The following is a 16,365-nucleotide window of genomic DNA, read 5'->3' on the forward strand; positions in this document are numbered from 1 at the left end:
AATAATTATACTAGCTTACGATATACGGAGTAATGCAAAATTATATCGCTAAGTTTGGAACCATCTCGACGATTCGAGAACCCTTTTCGCGTTTCCGACGATCATTATTTTCACAAAATTTTAACTTTTTATTTTTAAACTATAGCTTTTAAAAAACCAACTACGGAAATAGACGGACACGTCTGCAACGAATGAAAAGTAATTTTTCCTCTGTCGAATAAAAATTAGAATTTTAGTAATGTTACGGAACGGTTCAGCGATCACACGGTGATTACACAGTAATTAAACAGTCACATGCCTCGAAGATTTATACGATTATGATTAAACGGTAATTACCGTGCGATTACAGTGTAATTACAAGTCTGATTACTTCGAGTCGTTTCTGTTACGAATTTTGTAGAAAATCGAGGACTCTGGAAATCGAACGGTTCTCGAGATCGCCTGCGGTGGTGGTATTAATGATAATTCTACCGCAATTTGTACGAGTGACACGGTTTATCGTGTGCGATTGAAAATTCGCGATTCGATCGACGAATGTTTACGATTTTTCGCGCTTGTGGACCGTTAAAATCGATCGACGCTCCTACGACTCAACGACGGAGCCTTTCGAAACGTTCACCGATCGAATTAAGACGAATGATAGATATGATATATCGCGTTCGATTGATAGGTCGCACCGTTATTCGTGGATTAATTAATAATACGTTTAAATTACTAGATCGTTACCGCTTACTCAGCCATATATCGCCGTTCGCTTTAAATACGCAATAGTAGTCTTCCACCAGAAGATGGCGCAGCGTATTTACATCCCCACTCCTGTTGCAGTCCGCTGACTCACAGGCATTGGTTGAAAATGGTGACAGCCAATCAGCGAACTGTAGCAAAAGTGGGGATGTAAACACGCTGTGCTTTCTTCTCGTTGAAGGACGATATTCTTCTTCCACCAGAAGATGGCGCAGCGTGTTTACATCCCCACTCCTGTTGCAGTCTGCTGACTCATAGGCATTGGTCGAAAGCGATGACGAAGATTCGGTGACAGCCAATCAGCGGTCTGTAGCAAGAGTGGGGATGTAAACACGCCGTGCCTTCTTCTCGTTGAAGGACGATATTCTTTTTCCACCAGAAGATGGCGCAGCGTGTTTACATCCCCACTCCTGTTGCAGTCCGTTGCCTCACAGGCATTGGTCGAAAACGGTGACAGCCAATCAGCGAACTGTAGCAAGAGTGGGGATGTAAACACGCCGTGCTATCTTCTGGTGGAAGGACGATACATAAATATTACTAACGAATGGATTGCCGATAATAAGACGCTACGCTCTCTCTGTCATTGATTAAAATCATCGTGTTTAATTAAATCGAGATTCTTCACACTCCAACTGAAATATATTCAGAAACTATTTTACTTGATCTTTGTTTCAGTCTGCAGTTTCCCTTGACAATCCGTTCGTATTGTATGATAAAATTTGCCTTGGCAATGACGTATGTATAATACAATTCTTCTTTTCTAACAGAAAAATTAAAAAAAACTAAACCGTACAAAAATGTGCGGGAATCGAAGACTGATAAAACGAGCCTCGTTAATTCGGACGATGATTCGTTAAAGTCGAACTTGTGCTTTGCACTTTGGACGTGCATCCCGGATGACCGTCCAATCCGCGGTTTCCTTTGACAATCCATTCGTATTGTATGATAAAATTTGCCTTGGCAATGACGTATGTATAATACAATTCTTCTTTTCTAACAGAAAAATTAAAAAAAACTAAACCGTACAAAAATGTGCGAGAATCGAAGACTGATAAAACGAGCCTCGTTAATTCGGACGATGATTCGTTAAAGTCGAACTTAGTGCACTTTGGACGTGCATCCCGGATGATCGTCCAAAAGCAAAGAGTTAAACTTTTCGGTGCCAAGGTGCCTGTGTGCGGAAAACACCTATAGGCGTTTAGCGTACATGTTCGATGAACATGACTATCGGATTCCCGCACACTGTGCACGTCAAACGTTGCAAACCCTAGCACCGAGGTAATTAGGATAAACTATTACACCCGAGATCGAAAAAAAAGAAAAAAAATGAAAAAATAATTTCATATCTCGCGTCTACAAGCATCTGCGTTTTTCTCGACTTTGTATAAATATATGCTTTCGTGTGTGCGCGCGCGCGCGCCTGTTCGAAACTGAATCACGCTTGGACGCAGACAAGAGAAAGAAAAACAAAGAATCGCTACTCGTTTTGTGCGTATCTCAGGACGGGTTTCTCGTTTAAAATTAGTCGTACTAAATAGGAAGAATTATGTACACGAGGCGTCTGTCGCCCAGACGGCAAATAAATCGTCGGGAAAGCGAAAGCGTCGCCAAAACGCAGACTTTCTAGGCTAAATTGCGTGTCTATTCCGCTAGAGTCTCGTGCGTCGGTGATATCCGAACGACATTAGAACCAATCGACGATCAATATGATTCGAAACAATTAGAGGATCGCAATTTTGAACAATTTAAACATCAGGAATGAAACGAAACAAATACCATACGTATTATTCGGAGACGAAACGTTTAAACACTACTCGCGAATAACACTTCGACAGCCGCTGCTTTTACAGTTCTTTACGGTAATGTATATTTCGCTGGATCATTGAAGTATTTAAAAAATATTTATAAAACGTTGAATCGCGTGGCAAAAAGTAGTTTGGAGGCTTTTCATTGTGTCGAAATTTTCGTGGGACGCGCAGCCATCGAAGTGCTGATGCAGCAAGTAGTATCGTATAGCTTCTGCGACGATGAAATCGCCCATTGATTATTTTGAGCACCGTCGATTGCCTCTAGGCCAACTGGGAAAATATACTGGGGTTTATCGATCAATTAAGGGCACATGCATCGCATAAAGCTACGGATCAATCTTAGACCGTGTTTACCCGTTGCTCGGAATAATCAGTGGACCTCGTGAACCAGGAAATTCCGGCTCCTCTGGCCGTGAACGGATTTAAAAATATTAGGCGTCCCTCTAATCAATTTGAGCCAAAGTATACATTCAGCGAATGAGACTCTTCGATCGACGAATCTTCTGAATTCACGAAAAAACAAAGGAGCGTTCCTTAAATGCAATTTTTTTATGATATTGCGATTTCTACGCGTACACCATCGTTCGATAACAACGTCGCTATACATATGCTCGACACACGCGTGGCAGCGAGCAAACATCCGTCAGGTTCGTAGAGGAAAACTTTGGCCGCTCGAGGCCCCCACTCGCCTCGATTCTGCCCATCGCTCCGCCCACCGCTCCGCCCGCCGTCTCTTTCGCCCCGCCCCATTACTGAATTTCAACAAAATCTCACACGACTCGTTTGCGAGTTAGCTAGGAACTTTGTTAGGGATCGTCTTCCACATTCGATGTCCTATCGTACGCGAATATTACATTAATACCTTGAGCCTGTTATTTGTATAAATCGTTGCTCTCTGATTCAGCCTTACTCGAAGTACAGCGAATACGTTTTAAACTAAGTTGTTCTGTAGGCCCTTTAAAAAGAGAAGCGAAGTTGGAACGAAACAAACGTAAGTTTCTTACGACTCGATCCAATGGTTATTTGCGGGGGGCGGGGCGTATAGTTCGAGGAAACGCTGTTTTCCACTGCACGCGTGAATCGATGGCAAATGTACTTAGACAGAACCGACAAAATCATGCGAAGATCTTTTTAGATGCGTACGCGAATATTTGATTCGATGTGTAACTATATGTGTGATTGCGTATAGTTGCTCGTTCGCAGTAAGAACGACACGACCCGAAAGCCGTTCGATTCTCAGATTCTTACGTTTCAAGGTGCCGTGTTAAAAGACAAAAGCGTACACCGATCGTCCCGGTCGTGTCGTTCTTACCGACAGGGAGCGATATGCGTGACCGACAAACCCGCTTAAGTGTAAATCCTCGCGGATCCGCGAGTCGCTCTCCGCTTCGAAAAACCTGAGTAGAGTGTGTTTGACGTGCTCGTCGACGGGTGGAGCTCGGATCGCATTGCCCCTCCCACTTCCTGGCGTCGGACCGCCCATTCCTCCACGGGCGAGTACCGCACGCGCGCCAACGTTTGCGTGGGAATCGCCGCCAAAGCCACGGGGCAGCCGTTTGTCCGTTCCTGTTTAAAGCAACTTCGGGCAGCATCTTAGCGCTCGTCGGCGTCGCCCGCAGCGTCGACGTCGCATGGACGACGACGTCGGTTGATTCAGACTACTCGCGTTCATTTTGGATCAGCTGGCTGGCATCTCGGAGTTCTGACTCTGGGACAGCTCCAGCAAATGGCACTCCGATAACGGTATCTGTCTTGTGCGGGCGCTTTGCTTTTTCTGGGAACGAAACGATACATATCTTTGTAAATTACCAGAGAACTGAATAAAATCTGCGACCACTCTTAAGTATAAACGTTGACCGATAAAGTAATTTGTAATAAGAGATTTTGTGATTTATTTCGAGCAGCGTGCTTTGCACCAAAGGTCTGCAATAAGCTTAGAGTAAACAGAAGGAGAATTCACCTGTCTTCGAAACGGGAAACAGCCTCTGTTCTCATTGTTAGGTGGAGGATGATTTATCAGTAAATCTGGAGTCGGTGTGTTGTTAGGACCTAGTACGTTCAGCTCCTTAAAACACTCAGTCTCTATCATCTGGAACAAAGAATAGATTTGTTGGTGGAGAAAATAGTAGGCTCTTTGATCGTGGACGCTTTACGTCTTCTCGCGATAAGCGCAAACCGCGGTTTGATGGTTCCGCTTTGAAAGCTAAAACGAGTTCGATTTTAACGAAAGCAACGATAGCGTGTGCCACTTGCTGCCTCTGACGTACGAGAACACTCTAAGCAAGCTATATTTTTCGGCTGTGAGTGGACGAGGCCGACGCGCGGCCGTTTTGGCGTACGATGATGCCAACGATTGACGTGCTCTCTCAACGAAGCCCCAATATAGACGGGAGTAGTTAAAAGGCTCACCTCGTACTGCCAAGGGATGGACACGCTGCCTGTATTGAATTTACTGTAGAAAGTGTCGTCCGTGGCGTCCAGATTGACACCTTTCACGGTCGAGAACTGCTCGATGTCCAATACATCCTTAGCGTAAACTGCGTGCGGCTGAAAGCAAAATTGTTCTACGATAATGAACCCTGCTGAGAGATACGCAAAAGTAATATGTATGCAGTATGTATACAGGGTGTTCGGTTAACCCTGGGAAAAATTTTAATGGGGGATTCTAGAGGCCAAAATAGGACGAAAATCAAGAATATCAATTTCTTGACTGGAGCTTCGTTAAAAAGTTATTAAAAAATTAAATTAAAAAATTTCAAATCGTTCTAAAAAAATTACTTTTGGTTGCGGGGGTCAATTACAATCATTATTGGTGAATAGACATACCCCCGAAATCCTAAGCATTTTCGAGAAAAAAATTCGAAGTGTGAAATTTTACGACAAAATTAAAAAATTTCAAATCGTTCTAAAAAAATTATTTTTAGTTGCAGGGGTCAATTACAAGCATTTTTGGTCATTACACATACCCTCGAAATTCTACGCACTTTCGAGAAAAAAATTCGAGTAGGTGGACAAATTTTTCGACGAAATTAAAAAATCTCAAATCATTCTGGAAAAAATATATTCGGTTGCGGGGCTCAATTACAATCATTTTTGGTCGTTACACATACCCTCGAAATCCTACCCACTTTCGAGAAAAAAATTCTGTTCCAAAAATATAATGTGAGGTTAGGAATGTTACCCTGAAATTTCATGCATACGTTTAAAAAATCATAACTTCTGAACGGATTGAAGGATTTTAATGATTCTAATGATATTCTAGAGCCCCATAAAAATGGTCTGAAAAAATACATTGTATGTAAAATCTACTATGCCTCGTCTGTGGTGAGAACTACTATCGCTTGCACGCAGCTTTTCGCAGATTACTATTCTACAGTCGGAACTTTAAACGTTAATAACTTTGTAACGAATCCATAATCAACAAATTGGTATCGTTAATTTTCGTCTTGTTTGGCCTCTAGAATCTCCCATTAAAATTTTTCCCAGGGGTGGCCCAACCTCCTGTATAAAAATTAATATCTATGACACGCAAGGCATCTTTGTGGACCTTAAAAGTCTATTTTTAATAGCAAGAAACTCGACACAGGCATTTTCCTCCGACGGAAGAACACTGTGCATTTCTATCAGATTCATTCGACTTTTATTAAGAAGAGTCATGCTGCAAATGCAAAGGAAGGGGAATGCCTGATCGTTTGTAAGAAGAGGACAACGAAAAGAGAATCGATTTGAACGACACCTACTCACATCCGGTACAAACGGCGGTTCCCACATACCGGCCTCCACCCTCTTCCAGTTCAAGCACTGGAAGAAACCATGAAGCTTGACTTCCTTGGCGCCGTGTCTGCCGCACTTGCAACCAAGCCTGTTCTTCGGGCTCTTCTTCAACAGCTGTTGACAGAGGCTTTTCGCTTCCTCGGTGAACTTTGTCGAATACCTCTCCATATCCTCCTTCACTCTCCTATCGACCTCCTCCCGCTTCACTTTCTCCTTCCTGGCACGGAACGGGGCCTGGCCTTCTATCATCTCGTACAAAAGACAACCGAAGCTGAACCAATCTGGCGAAAATGTGTACTTCTCATTGTCGATCACTTCCGGAGCCATGTAGCCTACCGTGCCCACTCTTCCCCTCACCATGTCTCCCTCAGTAATCTCAACGGCCAGCCCTAGGTCCGATATCCTCACGTGGCCGTGATCGTCCAGCAGTATGTTCTCCGGTTTACAGTCCCTGTAGACGATCCCTTGGAGGTGCAGGTGCTCCAAACCGCAGACCACTTCGGCCGCGTAGAACCTGGCGCGGTTTATGTCGAAGCCAGGCTCGCCTCCCATGTTGTAGATGTGGAACTTGAGGTCGCCGCCGTTCATGATGGTCAGCACCAGGCACAGAGCGTCCTTGGTCTCGTACGCGTATGCCAGCGAGACCACGAACTTCGAATTGATCTTCTGCAGTATGTTCTTCTCGATCAGTACCATCATCTCTCCTTTACGTTTCTTTATCCGTTTCTTCTCGAGCTTCTTGCAGGCGTACATCTTCCCTGTCGCTCGTACCTGGCAGGCGCATACCTCGCCGAAACCACCTTTACCCAACACCCTGTACATGCGGAAGGTCTTGTACGTGACCGGCTGCGCTTCCAGCCACTTCCACTGAAGGTACCTGGGGACAAACAAAGTCGTTGATAAACAATTTGCTATTGTTAGGGGCCGCTAACTGGGGCGGATGGACGTTTACTGCGTCCAGCGAGTCTTTAACGACCCGTCGTTTTTTGCTCGTAAAGATAAGTCGGAACAGATTGACTCTTTCGTTGCTATTGGTTCTTAGCGCAAACCTGAGACCTTAATAAACGCGTTTATGTCGCGCTGGATTGTCATTTGCTTTTAACGGGACTCTGAGTACGAGGCGATTACAATGTTACTTTTTTAGATAATGGGGCGCAAGGTCGTCGATCTAGACCAGTGGCTCTTGATACATTAGCGCTGGATGTTAATAATGAATTGATAAAGCGCTAGTAACGATGCAGTCTCTTTTGAGATATGTCACGACGGATGACGTTTACTTACAGTATATTGATTTTGTACAGGCGTTATTAAATTTACAACGAAACAATAGCAACAGTCGCTTCAGAAAATTGTATCTGGTACTTTAATTTACAAATGTCCAGTAACTTATAGGCTAATGGTAGGGTGTGTTTGGTAGATGTAGGACAGAAGGGTGTTGCCTGCACTTGGGTGTTCAGGAATTACCTATAGAAATAGAAGCTAGTTTGGAAAGCTGAAAAAGGTTCCCCCGCCAGGAAGTTCTTCACGGTCTGTGCGATCTCGACAAAGAGTTCCTTCCCACCGGTACCAAGACGTTCCTCGCACTGAGCTATCAAGGAGTCGTTGAGGATGTCGACGACCTCCGAGCCCTCTCTCTTCAGGTACTGCTCAAACAGGTCCTTCGCCAACTCGGTGCGATTCTCGTCCATCTCGATCTCGTACTTCTCGATTGAGTCCAGAAAGAGATTGTACCGATGGTAGGATGGCTTTTTGTCCTGGCAGTACTGCCTGAACAACAGTCGCCCGATCGGCTGCTGGTCCACGACATAGCTGTACCTGATGTCTGAACAAAAATAAAAAACAAAAATTAGATCGATCCGACGATTCGTCCTTTTGTCTGTCTGTGCGTTCCCAAATTTATCGGACCACTTTTGAATAAACCACCAAAATACAGGGAGTGTTCGGCCATCCATGGGAAAAATTTTAATGGGAAATTGTAGAGGCTAAAATACGACGAAAATCAAGAATACAAATTTGTTGATGGAGGCTTCGTTAAAAAGTTATTAATGTTTAAAGTTCTATCTGTATTGAATTTTTTTCTCGAAAATGTGCAGGAATTCGGGGGTATGTCTATTCACCAAAAATGATTGTAATTGACCCCCGCAATCGAAAATAATTTTTCCAGAACGATTTGAAATTTTTTGATTTTGTCGAAAAATTAGTCCATCTATTCGAATTTTTTTCTCAAAAACGCGTAGGATTTCGGGGTTATGTCTATTCACCAAAAATGATTGTAATTGAGCCTCGCAACTGAAAATAATTTTTCCAGAACGATTTGAAATTCTTTTTTTTTTGTTGAAAAATTTAGGCAACTAATTAGATTTTCGGTAAGGAATTTTTTTCTCGAAAGTGCGTAGGATTTCGGGGGTATGTGTAATGACAAAAAATGATTGTAATCAACTCCTGCAACTGAAAATAATTTTTCCAGAACGATTTGAAACTTTTTAAATTTATCGAAACATTTCACAACCTTCTCGAATTTTTTTCTAGAAACCGGGTAGGATTTTGGGGGTATAGCTATTCATCAAAAATAATTATAATCGACCCTCGCAACCGAAAATAATTTTTCCAGAACGATTTGGAACTTTTGAATTTAATTGTTAATAACTTTTTAACGAAGCCTCCATCAACAAATTGGTATTCTTGATTTTCGTCTTACTTTGGCCTCTAGAATCTCCCATTAAAATTTTTCCCAGGGTTAGCCGAACATCCTGTATAATAAATAATTTAATAAATGATATTTAGAATATAATAATGCACGAATGATATTAAATTATTCGAGTAATGGTGAAGAATCGTAATGGATGGATTCGATGAAAAATGTATGTTCAAATCTATCGAACCAATGTTGATCAAATCGCCAAAATATAATAAATAATTTAATAAATGATATTTAGAAAATGATAATATATGAATGATATTAAATTATTCGAGTAATGGTGGGGAATTGTAATGGATGGATTCGATGAAAAATGTGCGTTCAAATCTATCGAACCAATTTTAATCAAATCACCAAAATATAATAAATAATTTAATAAATGATATTTAAAAAATGATAATATATGAATGATATTAAATTATTCAAGTAATGGTGAAGAATCATAATGGATGATTTCGCTGAAAAATGTGCGTTCAAATCTATCGAACCAATTTTAATCAAATCACCAAAATATAATAAATAATTTAATAAATGATATTTAAAAAATGATAATATATGAATGATATTAAATTATTCGAGTAATGGTGGGGAATCGTAATGGATGATTTGTATGAAAAATGTGCGTTCAAATCTATCGAACCAATTTTAATCAAATCACCAAAATATAATAAATAATTTAATAAATGATATTTAAAAAATGATAATATATGAATGATATTAAATTATTCAAGTAATGGTGGGGAATCGTAATGGATGATTTGTATGCAAAATGTGCGTTCAAATCTATCGAACCAATTTTAATCAAATCACCAAAATATAATAAATAATTTAATAAATGATATTTAAAAAATGATAATATATGAATGATATTAAATTATTCAAGTAATGGTGAAGAATCATAATGGATGATTTCGCTGAAAAATGTGTGTTCAAATTTATCGAACTAATTTTAATCAAATCACCAAAATATAATAAATAATTTAATAAATGATATTTAAAAAATGATAATATATGAATGATATTAAATTATTCGAGTAATGGTGGGGAATCGTAATGGATGATTTGTATGAAAAAGGCGTTCAAATCTATCGAACCAATTTTGATCAAATCGCCAAAATATAATAAATAATATTTAAAAACTAATAATATACGAATGATATTAAATTATTCGAGTAATGGTGAAGAATCATAATGGATGATTTCGCTGAAAAATGTGCGTTCAAATCTATCGAACCAATTTTGATCAAATCGCCAAAATATAATAAATAATATTTAAAAACTAATAATATACGAATGATATTAAATTATTCGAGTAATGGTGGAGAATCGTAATGGATGGTTTCGATGAGAAATGTGTGTCCAAATCTATCGAACCAATTTCGATTAAATCTTCAAAATATAATAAATAATTTAATAAATAATATTTGAAAAATAATAATACACGAATAATATTAAATTATTCGAATAATGGTGGAGAATCGTAATGCATGGTTTCGCTGAAAAATGTTATTCCACGGCGCGATTAGAGGTTAGGTTTCCACCATTGGAACCTCATTCGCATAATTACGCGTCGCGTTAACGTCCTCGCGAACGAGACTCCCATAGCTTCTCAATTACGTAACATTACGTCAAGAACCGTGGGATTCGTAGATGGGGGATTAATTGTACCGCGAGGGAATTATTCTCGTCGAACTCTCTCGCCTGCCTCTGCATCCGTCGAATGGAAGCCAAAGGGACTCTGATATGATTTCGCGATTACCGATAATCGCGTATGCTTTCAAATTTCTCTACACGCTGGTTCGCGCTGGCAATTAATTTCCGGAACGTCTGCGATACTAATCTCCACGCTACTACGTTTTTTCCCCCAGTTACGAGACAATTAAAATTAATTAATTAGCGCCCGATAAATACATTTCCGTCTAATGCTAAATAGATTCACGCAGCGGACGCACGACTAACGTTTACGATTTATTATCGCGAGGTACAAGTCCTTTCAAGCATTCTTAATCAGATTTCATAAATTTATAATTGAACCCGCCATTTTGATTCGTAATGCCACCCAAACCTAACCCACTTGTTACGCGCACAAAGATTTAGAGTAAAATAAATTGTACGCATACTATTTGTAAGATACTGTCCCGATGTCGAGTTGGCCAGTTCTCGGTATATTTATTTTACTGAAACTCGAGCCATTGGTTCTGCTTCGTGTTTTGGTCGCGGCTCCCGGTCGTTCAGCGGTCGCAACGCAGCGTCACGAATCGAATTCGATCGTTGGGTCGTCGAATTCTCGAGAGGAGGCAGTCCTCGTCGCCCACGGCGACGAAACAACGATCGAGCATTACGGTTTAATTAACTGAAACAACAAAGCCCGACTGCTTCTGTCGCCGAGGGGAGCCAACGATATCTCTGCCCGCTGCTTTTCCTTCTTCTTCTTCTTCGTCGTTTTCCTTTTTCACGACTTCTCAAGTCCACTGTGCCGCGAAATTCGTTGAAACTGTCTACCTGGAACTTTGCGTACGCCATCTGGATCCCATTGGATTCCAAAGAGAGAACAGAACGAAATTTTTTAATCCTACGATAAACGGTCAGAATTCTTCGAGAACTTCGACGAAACGAAATCTCTATAATTCGAAGATTCTAGGAAGGGGGGAATCGTACAGGGCGCGTAATCGGTGTCTGGCCGTTTTGCTATCTTCTCGTCCACTTTACTTTACTCTCGTTTCCTTCGTTTTTCGCATTCCCAGCGCCGCGAGACTCGCTCGACGTGATTCAATAATCCGAGGCGGGGTCAACGGAGAGGTCGTGCGTCGATTAGCCACGGGATTCGTGGGGAGGGGAAGCGTCAGCTAGGATGAAGCCTTATCCGACAAGGAGATATCGTGTCCCAGTTTCAAAAATGAGCCAGTCAACCGCCGGGAAATCACGAGAATCTAGATTCGAAGAAAATACACTGGCGACCGTAGCTTCGAATTTTTCTGGCGCCTCTACGGTATTAATTTAAAATTCACGATCTGTGTGTTTGTGATTTTCGTGCGGGACAAATTTCATTTGGCACTTTGCGTTCCATAGGAACGTTAATAATGGCGATTTAAGGAGGTGTTGCTGTTTAGACTGTCCATTTCACGGCCCTTTCTGTGATTTTTTTTTAATGATAGATAGGTTGTTTTGTACTGAGACTTTGTATATACAGGGTGTTCGACCACCCTGGGGAAAAATTTTAATGGGGGATTCTTGAGGCCAAAAAAAGACGAAAATCAAGAATGCCAATTTGCCGATGGAGGCTTCGTTAAAAAGTTATTAACAATTAAATTCATCAATTTCAAATCGTCCTGGAAAAATTATTTTCGGTTGCGGGGATCAATTACAATCATTTTTGGTGAATACACATACCTTCGAAATCCTATCCACTTTCGAGAAAAAAAATCGGATAGGCGCTGAAATATTTCGGCGAAAAAAAAATTTTTCAAATCGTTCTGGAAAAATTATTTTCGGTTGCGGGGGTCAATTACAATCATTTTTTGTCATTACACATACCCTCGAAATCCTACCCAGTTTCTAGAAAAAAATTCGAGAAGGTGTGAAATTTTTCGATGGAGAGAAAAATTTTCAAATCATTCTAAAAAAATTATATCTAATTACAGGGGTCAATTACAAGTATTTTTGGTCATTACACATACCCTCGAAATCCTACCCACTTTCTAGAAAAAAATTCGAGAAGGTGTGAAATTTTTCGATGGAGAGAAAAATTTTCAAATCATTCTAAAAAAATTATATCTTATTACAGGGGTCAATTACAAGTATTTTTGGTCATTACACATACCCTCGAAATCCTACCCACTTTTTAGAAAAAAATTCGAGAAGGTGTGAAATTTTTCGATGGAAAGAAAAATTTTCAAATCATTCTAAAAAAATTATATCTTATTACAGGGGTCAATTACAAGTATTTTTGGTCATTATACATACCTCTGAAATCCTACGCATTTTCGAGAAAAAAATTCGAGAAAATTGGAATTTTTCGATAAAATTAAAAAATTTCAAATCGTTCTGAAAAAATTATATTTAATTACAGGGATCAATTACAAGCATTTTTGGTTATTACACATACCTTTGTAATCCTACGCATTTTCGAGAAAAAAATTCGAGAAAATTGGAATTTTTCGATAAAATTAAAAAATTTCAAATCGTTCTGAAAAAATTATATTTAATTACAGGGGTCAATTACAAGTATTTTTGGTCATTACACATACCTCTGTAATCCTACGCATTTTCGAGAAAAAAATTCGAGAAAATTGGAATTTTTCGATAAAATTAAAAAATTTCAAATCGTTTTGGAAAAATTATGTTCAGTTGCAGGGGGCAATTACAATCATTTTTGGTGAATAGACATACCCCCGAAATCTTATGCAGTTTCGAGAAAAAAATTCGAATAGGTATTGAAATTTTTAGACGAAATTAAAAAATTTCAAATCACACGAAAAGAATTATATTTAGTTACAGGGGACAATTACAATCATTTTTGGTCATTATACATACCCCCGATATCCCACCCACTTTCTAGAAAAAAATTCGAGAAGGTGGGAAATTTTTTGACGGAAAAAAAAATTTCAAATCGTTCTGAAAAAAATATCGCTAGCTGTGGGGGCCAATTACAATCATTTTTGGTGAATAGACGTACCCCCGAAATCCTGCGCGTTTTCGATAAAAAAATTCAGTAATTGCGGAACTTTAAACGTTAATAACTTTGTAACAGAGCCTCCATCAATAAATTGGTATTCTTGATTTTCGTCTTATTTTGGCCTCTAGAATCCCCCATTAAAATTTTTCCCAGGGGTGGCCGAACACCCTGTATATTTATTCATCTTATAAGCATGTACAATATTTTTTTCATGGAAAAATATTAAAAATCGTGGGAATTATAACTTCTTATTTAATGGCTCTTTTGGAAAAGGTGCTCCCCAATGGCTTCCAGGATTCCAGATAATTTGAAACAAAAGTGGTTGTAATTGGCCCCACAACCGAAAATAATTTTTATAGAATTAATTAAAAATTTTTTTTTTCGTCGAAACATTTAAGCACCTACCCCCTGTCGATTTTCTTTAAAAATTCCTTTTTCATTTTTAGTAATTTTGTTTGACGCCCAACAGAAAAGTTGTCTAATACTTTTTTGTAGGTACCCATGAGCTCTTCTTCAGGAAAAAGTTTCATTGAAATATATTCACAATTGTAGGAGTTATGGCTGTTTGAAAATTGAACCATTTTTATGGGGTTTTTGTAACATTACGGGGTTAGGGAACAATTTTTTCAATATTTTTATAACTCCTACATATTCTATACTAAAATACGCGTCGTTTGCCTTTTTGAACATTGAAATCGTCCAATCCGTTCAGAAGTTATGACATTTTAAAGATTCGCATGAAATTTCAGGGAAGCATTTCTGGCCTGTAATTAGATTTTCGGTAAGGAATTTTTTTCTCGAAAGTGGATAGGATTTCGTGGGTATGTCTATTCACCAAAAATGATTGTAATTGACCCCCGCAACCGAAAATAATTTTTCCAGAACGATTTGAAATTTTTGAATTTAATTGTTAATAACTTTTTAACAAAGCCTCCATCAACAAATTGGTATTCTTGATTTTCGTCTTATTTTGGCCTCTGTATATCTGCAAAATGTCACTACAAAACAACCTACCTGTCGTTAAAAAAAAATCACAAAAAAAGGCCGAAGAAATGACAGCCTAAACAGCAATACCTCCCTTAATCAAAATTGGTTCGATAGTGTTGAAGAGTAACCGCCTAATCTTTATAAAACAAAAGACATACGCGAGCCGAATGCTCGTTGAGCCCCCCCCCCCCCCCTCTCTATTACAATTGCCACTCTGTCGTGTGGTCGTGTAACACGTGGTGCGCCTACTTAAAAATAAAAATCTGTTTAAAATTGTTTAACACGCTTCTTCTAAAAATACTATAAAACCCTAAAACCTTTCAACAGATAGTTATTAATTTAGTATAGCAGCGCACAGTGTGGTGGTTAGGCGTCGGAATCGCTTAAAAATTTAAAAAAACGTACCAAGTTTATCTTTTAGGCCGATGCACTGGGAGATGTGTGGGAACTGAAGTATCTTCCGCCATTTCTTGCTTTTACCCTTGTTGCTGTCACCACCGCCTGCAAAAAAAAAAAAAAGTATTAAAAATTGCCAACCACGTAAAATCATCTGTAATTGGAACTCCAACCGCGCGCATTTCTTTAGGCGCTTTTCGACGGTATACTTCGTCACGAATCCACGAATACTCTTCCCGAGACAATTCGATTACGTTTCGTTGGCAAATGGATCTGCCCAGATACTCGGCCCCGCCCGTGCAATTACGTTTTTGACGTCTAGAACCCTTTCTACGCTTTCACCCTTCGATGTCACCTGCATCCCTCTCGATTCGACGCCTATTCGTGTACTCCACCTAACCTATTTCGGCCATCCGTACCACAAAGTTCAACAAAGTTCGGCAGAATTGTATTTAACAAATAAAACTTGTAAACAATTTATTCGCAACGTTCGTTCCAATTTTATTTACCGACCTACTCTCCCTAATTTCGTTCGTTCTTCGGAGTTAAGTCTAAACAGTATTGGGAGGGAAGCACATGAAATTCGACACTTTCCCCTGGAGGCTTCCTCGAAGTGGACAGTTCCAGGAAATGGCCGAACTCGCAGACAGAATGGGGGGTCTACCATAAGGTCACGCTGGGTTCTATTTTTAGCCGTAGTTTTGACTGGACTAGTCGATGCAGTTTTTTAACCTCTGCGAAACAGATCGAGTTACTTATGCCTCGACAACTCTGCCAATTAATCGTAAAGAAATCTCTCTTCTTCTGAAACAAAATGGACAGCGAACGACCGTTTTTAATCGCACGCTGTGCATAATTTGATTCGTAATATTTGCTCGAGTACATTTCCTTGCCATACGAAGGTATGACATATTCGAAAATATTTGCGTGTGAAATTTCATTTTATCGCTGATGAGTTTCGTTCGTTTTCATTATTAAAATCGAAAATTAATGTTTACTTTGGACCAGTTTTCCCGCCTACGTCCAGCAAACGCTTTCTGCTCGTTTCGTTGGGCGAAAAATTGATCGCCAGGCTGCGTTGTTTTACATTCAAACGCTTAACAAATATTTCTAATATTCCCTGCGATTAAATATGTAACCGTTACCGGGGCGATACAATCGCGAAGCGAATGAATAAATAAAATTCGCGGGCGGTTTTCGACCCGGTCGCGCGAACGGAAAGCGGTTTCGGTGCATAATCAATACGCGAGGCGGTAGTTGAAAATAGTTTCCGAGTTCAACTA

At 39.7% G+C, this 16,365-nt stretch overlaps 1 protein-coding gene across 2 annotated transcripts in view; it reads right to left on the bottom strand.

Annotated features, from left to right (window-relative positions):
• Nucleotides 1-3,714: 3,714 nt before the first annotated feature.
• Gprk2 (G protein-coupled receptor kinase 2) overlaps nucleotides 3,715-16,365 on the bottom strand; it is a 41,065-nt gene continuing 28,414 nt past the window's right edge. Inside the window, exons 3-8 of one of the 2 annotated variants that reach the window (XM_076775029.1) lie at nucleotides 15,092-15,187; nucleotides 7,791-8,148; nucleotides 6,297-7,203; nucleotides 4,962-5,099; nucleotides 4,513-4,641; nucleotides 3,715-4,326 (exon numbers count right to left, since the gene is read on the bottom strand). In XM_076775029.1, the coding sequence (XP_076631144.1) occupies nucleotides 4,231-4,326; nucleotides 4,513-4,641; nucleotides 4,962-5,099; nucleotides 6,297-7,203; nucleotides 7,791-8,148; nucleotides 15,092-15,187 (1,724 nt within the window). In that variant the 3' untranslated portion in view covers nucleotides 3,715-4,230. Of the gene's footprint in view, nucleotides 4,327-4,512; nucleotides 4,642-4,961; nucleotides 5,100-6,292; nucleotides 7,204-7,790; nucleotides 8,149-15,091; nucleotides 15,188-16,365 lie in introns of those variants that run through there. The other variant, XR_013080493.1, reaches the window with a different exon arrangement.

This window comes from Colletes latitarsis, chromosome 10 (genome assembly GCF_051014445.1).
Source record: "Colletes latitarsis isolate SP2378_abdomen chromosome 10, iyColLati1, whole genome shotgun sequence".
Taxonomy (NCBI): Eukaryota; Metazoa; Arthropoda; class Insecta; order Hymenoptera; family Colletidae; genus Colletes; species Colletes latitarsis.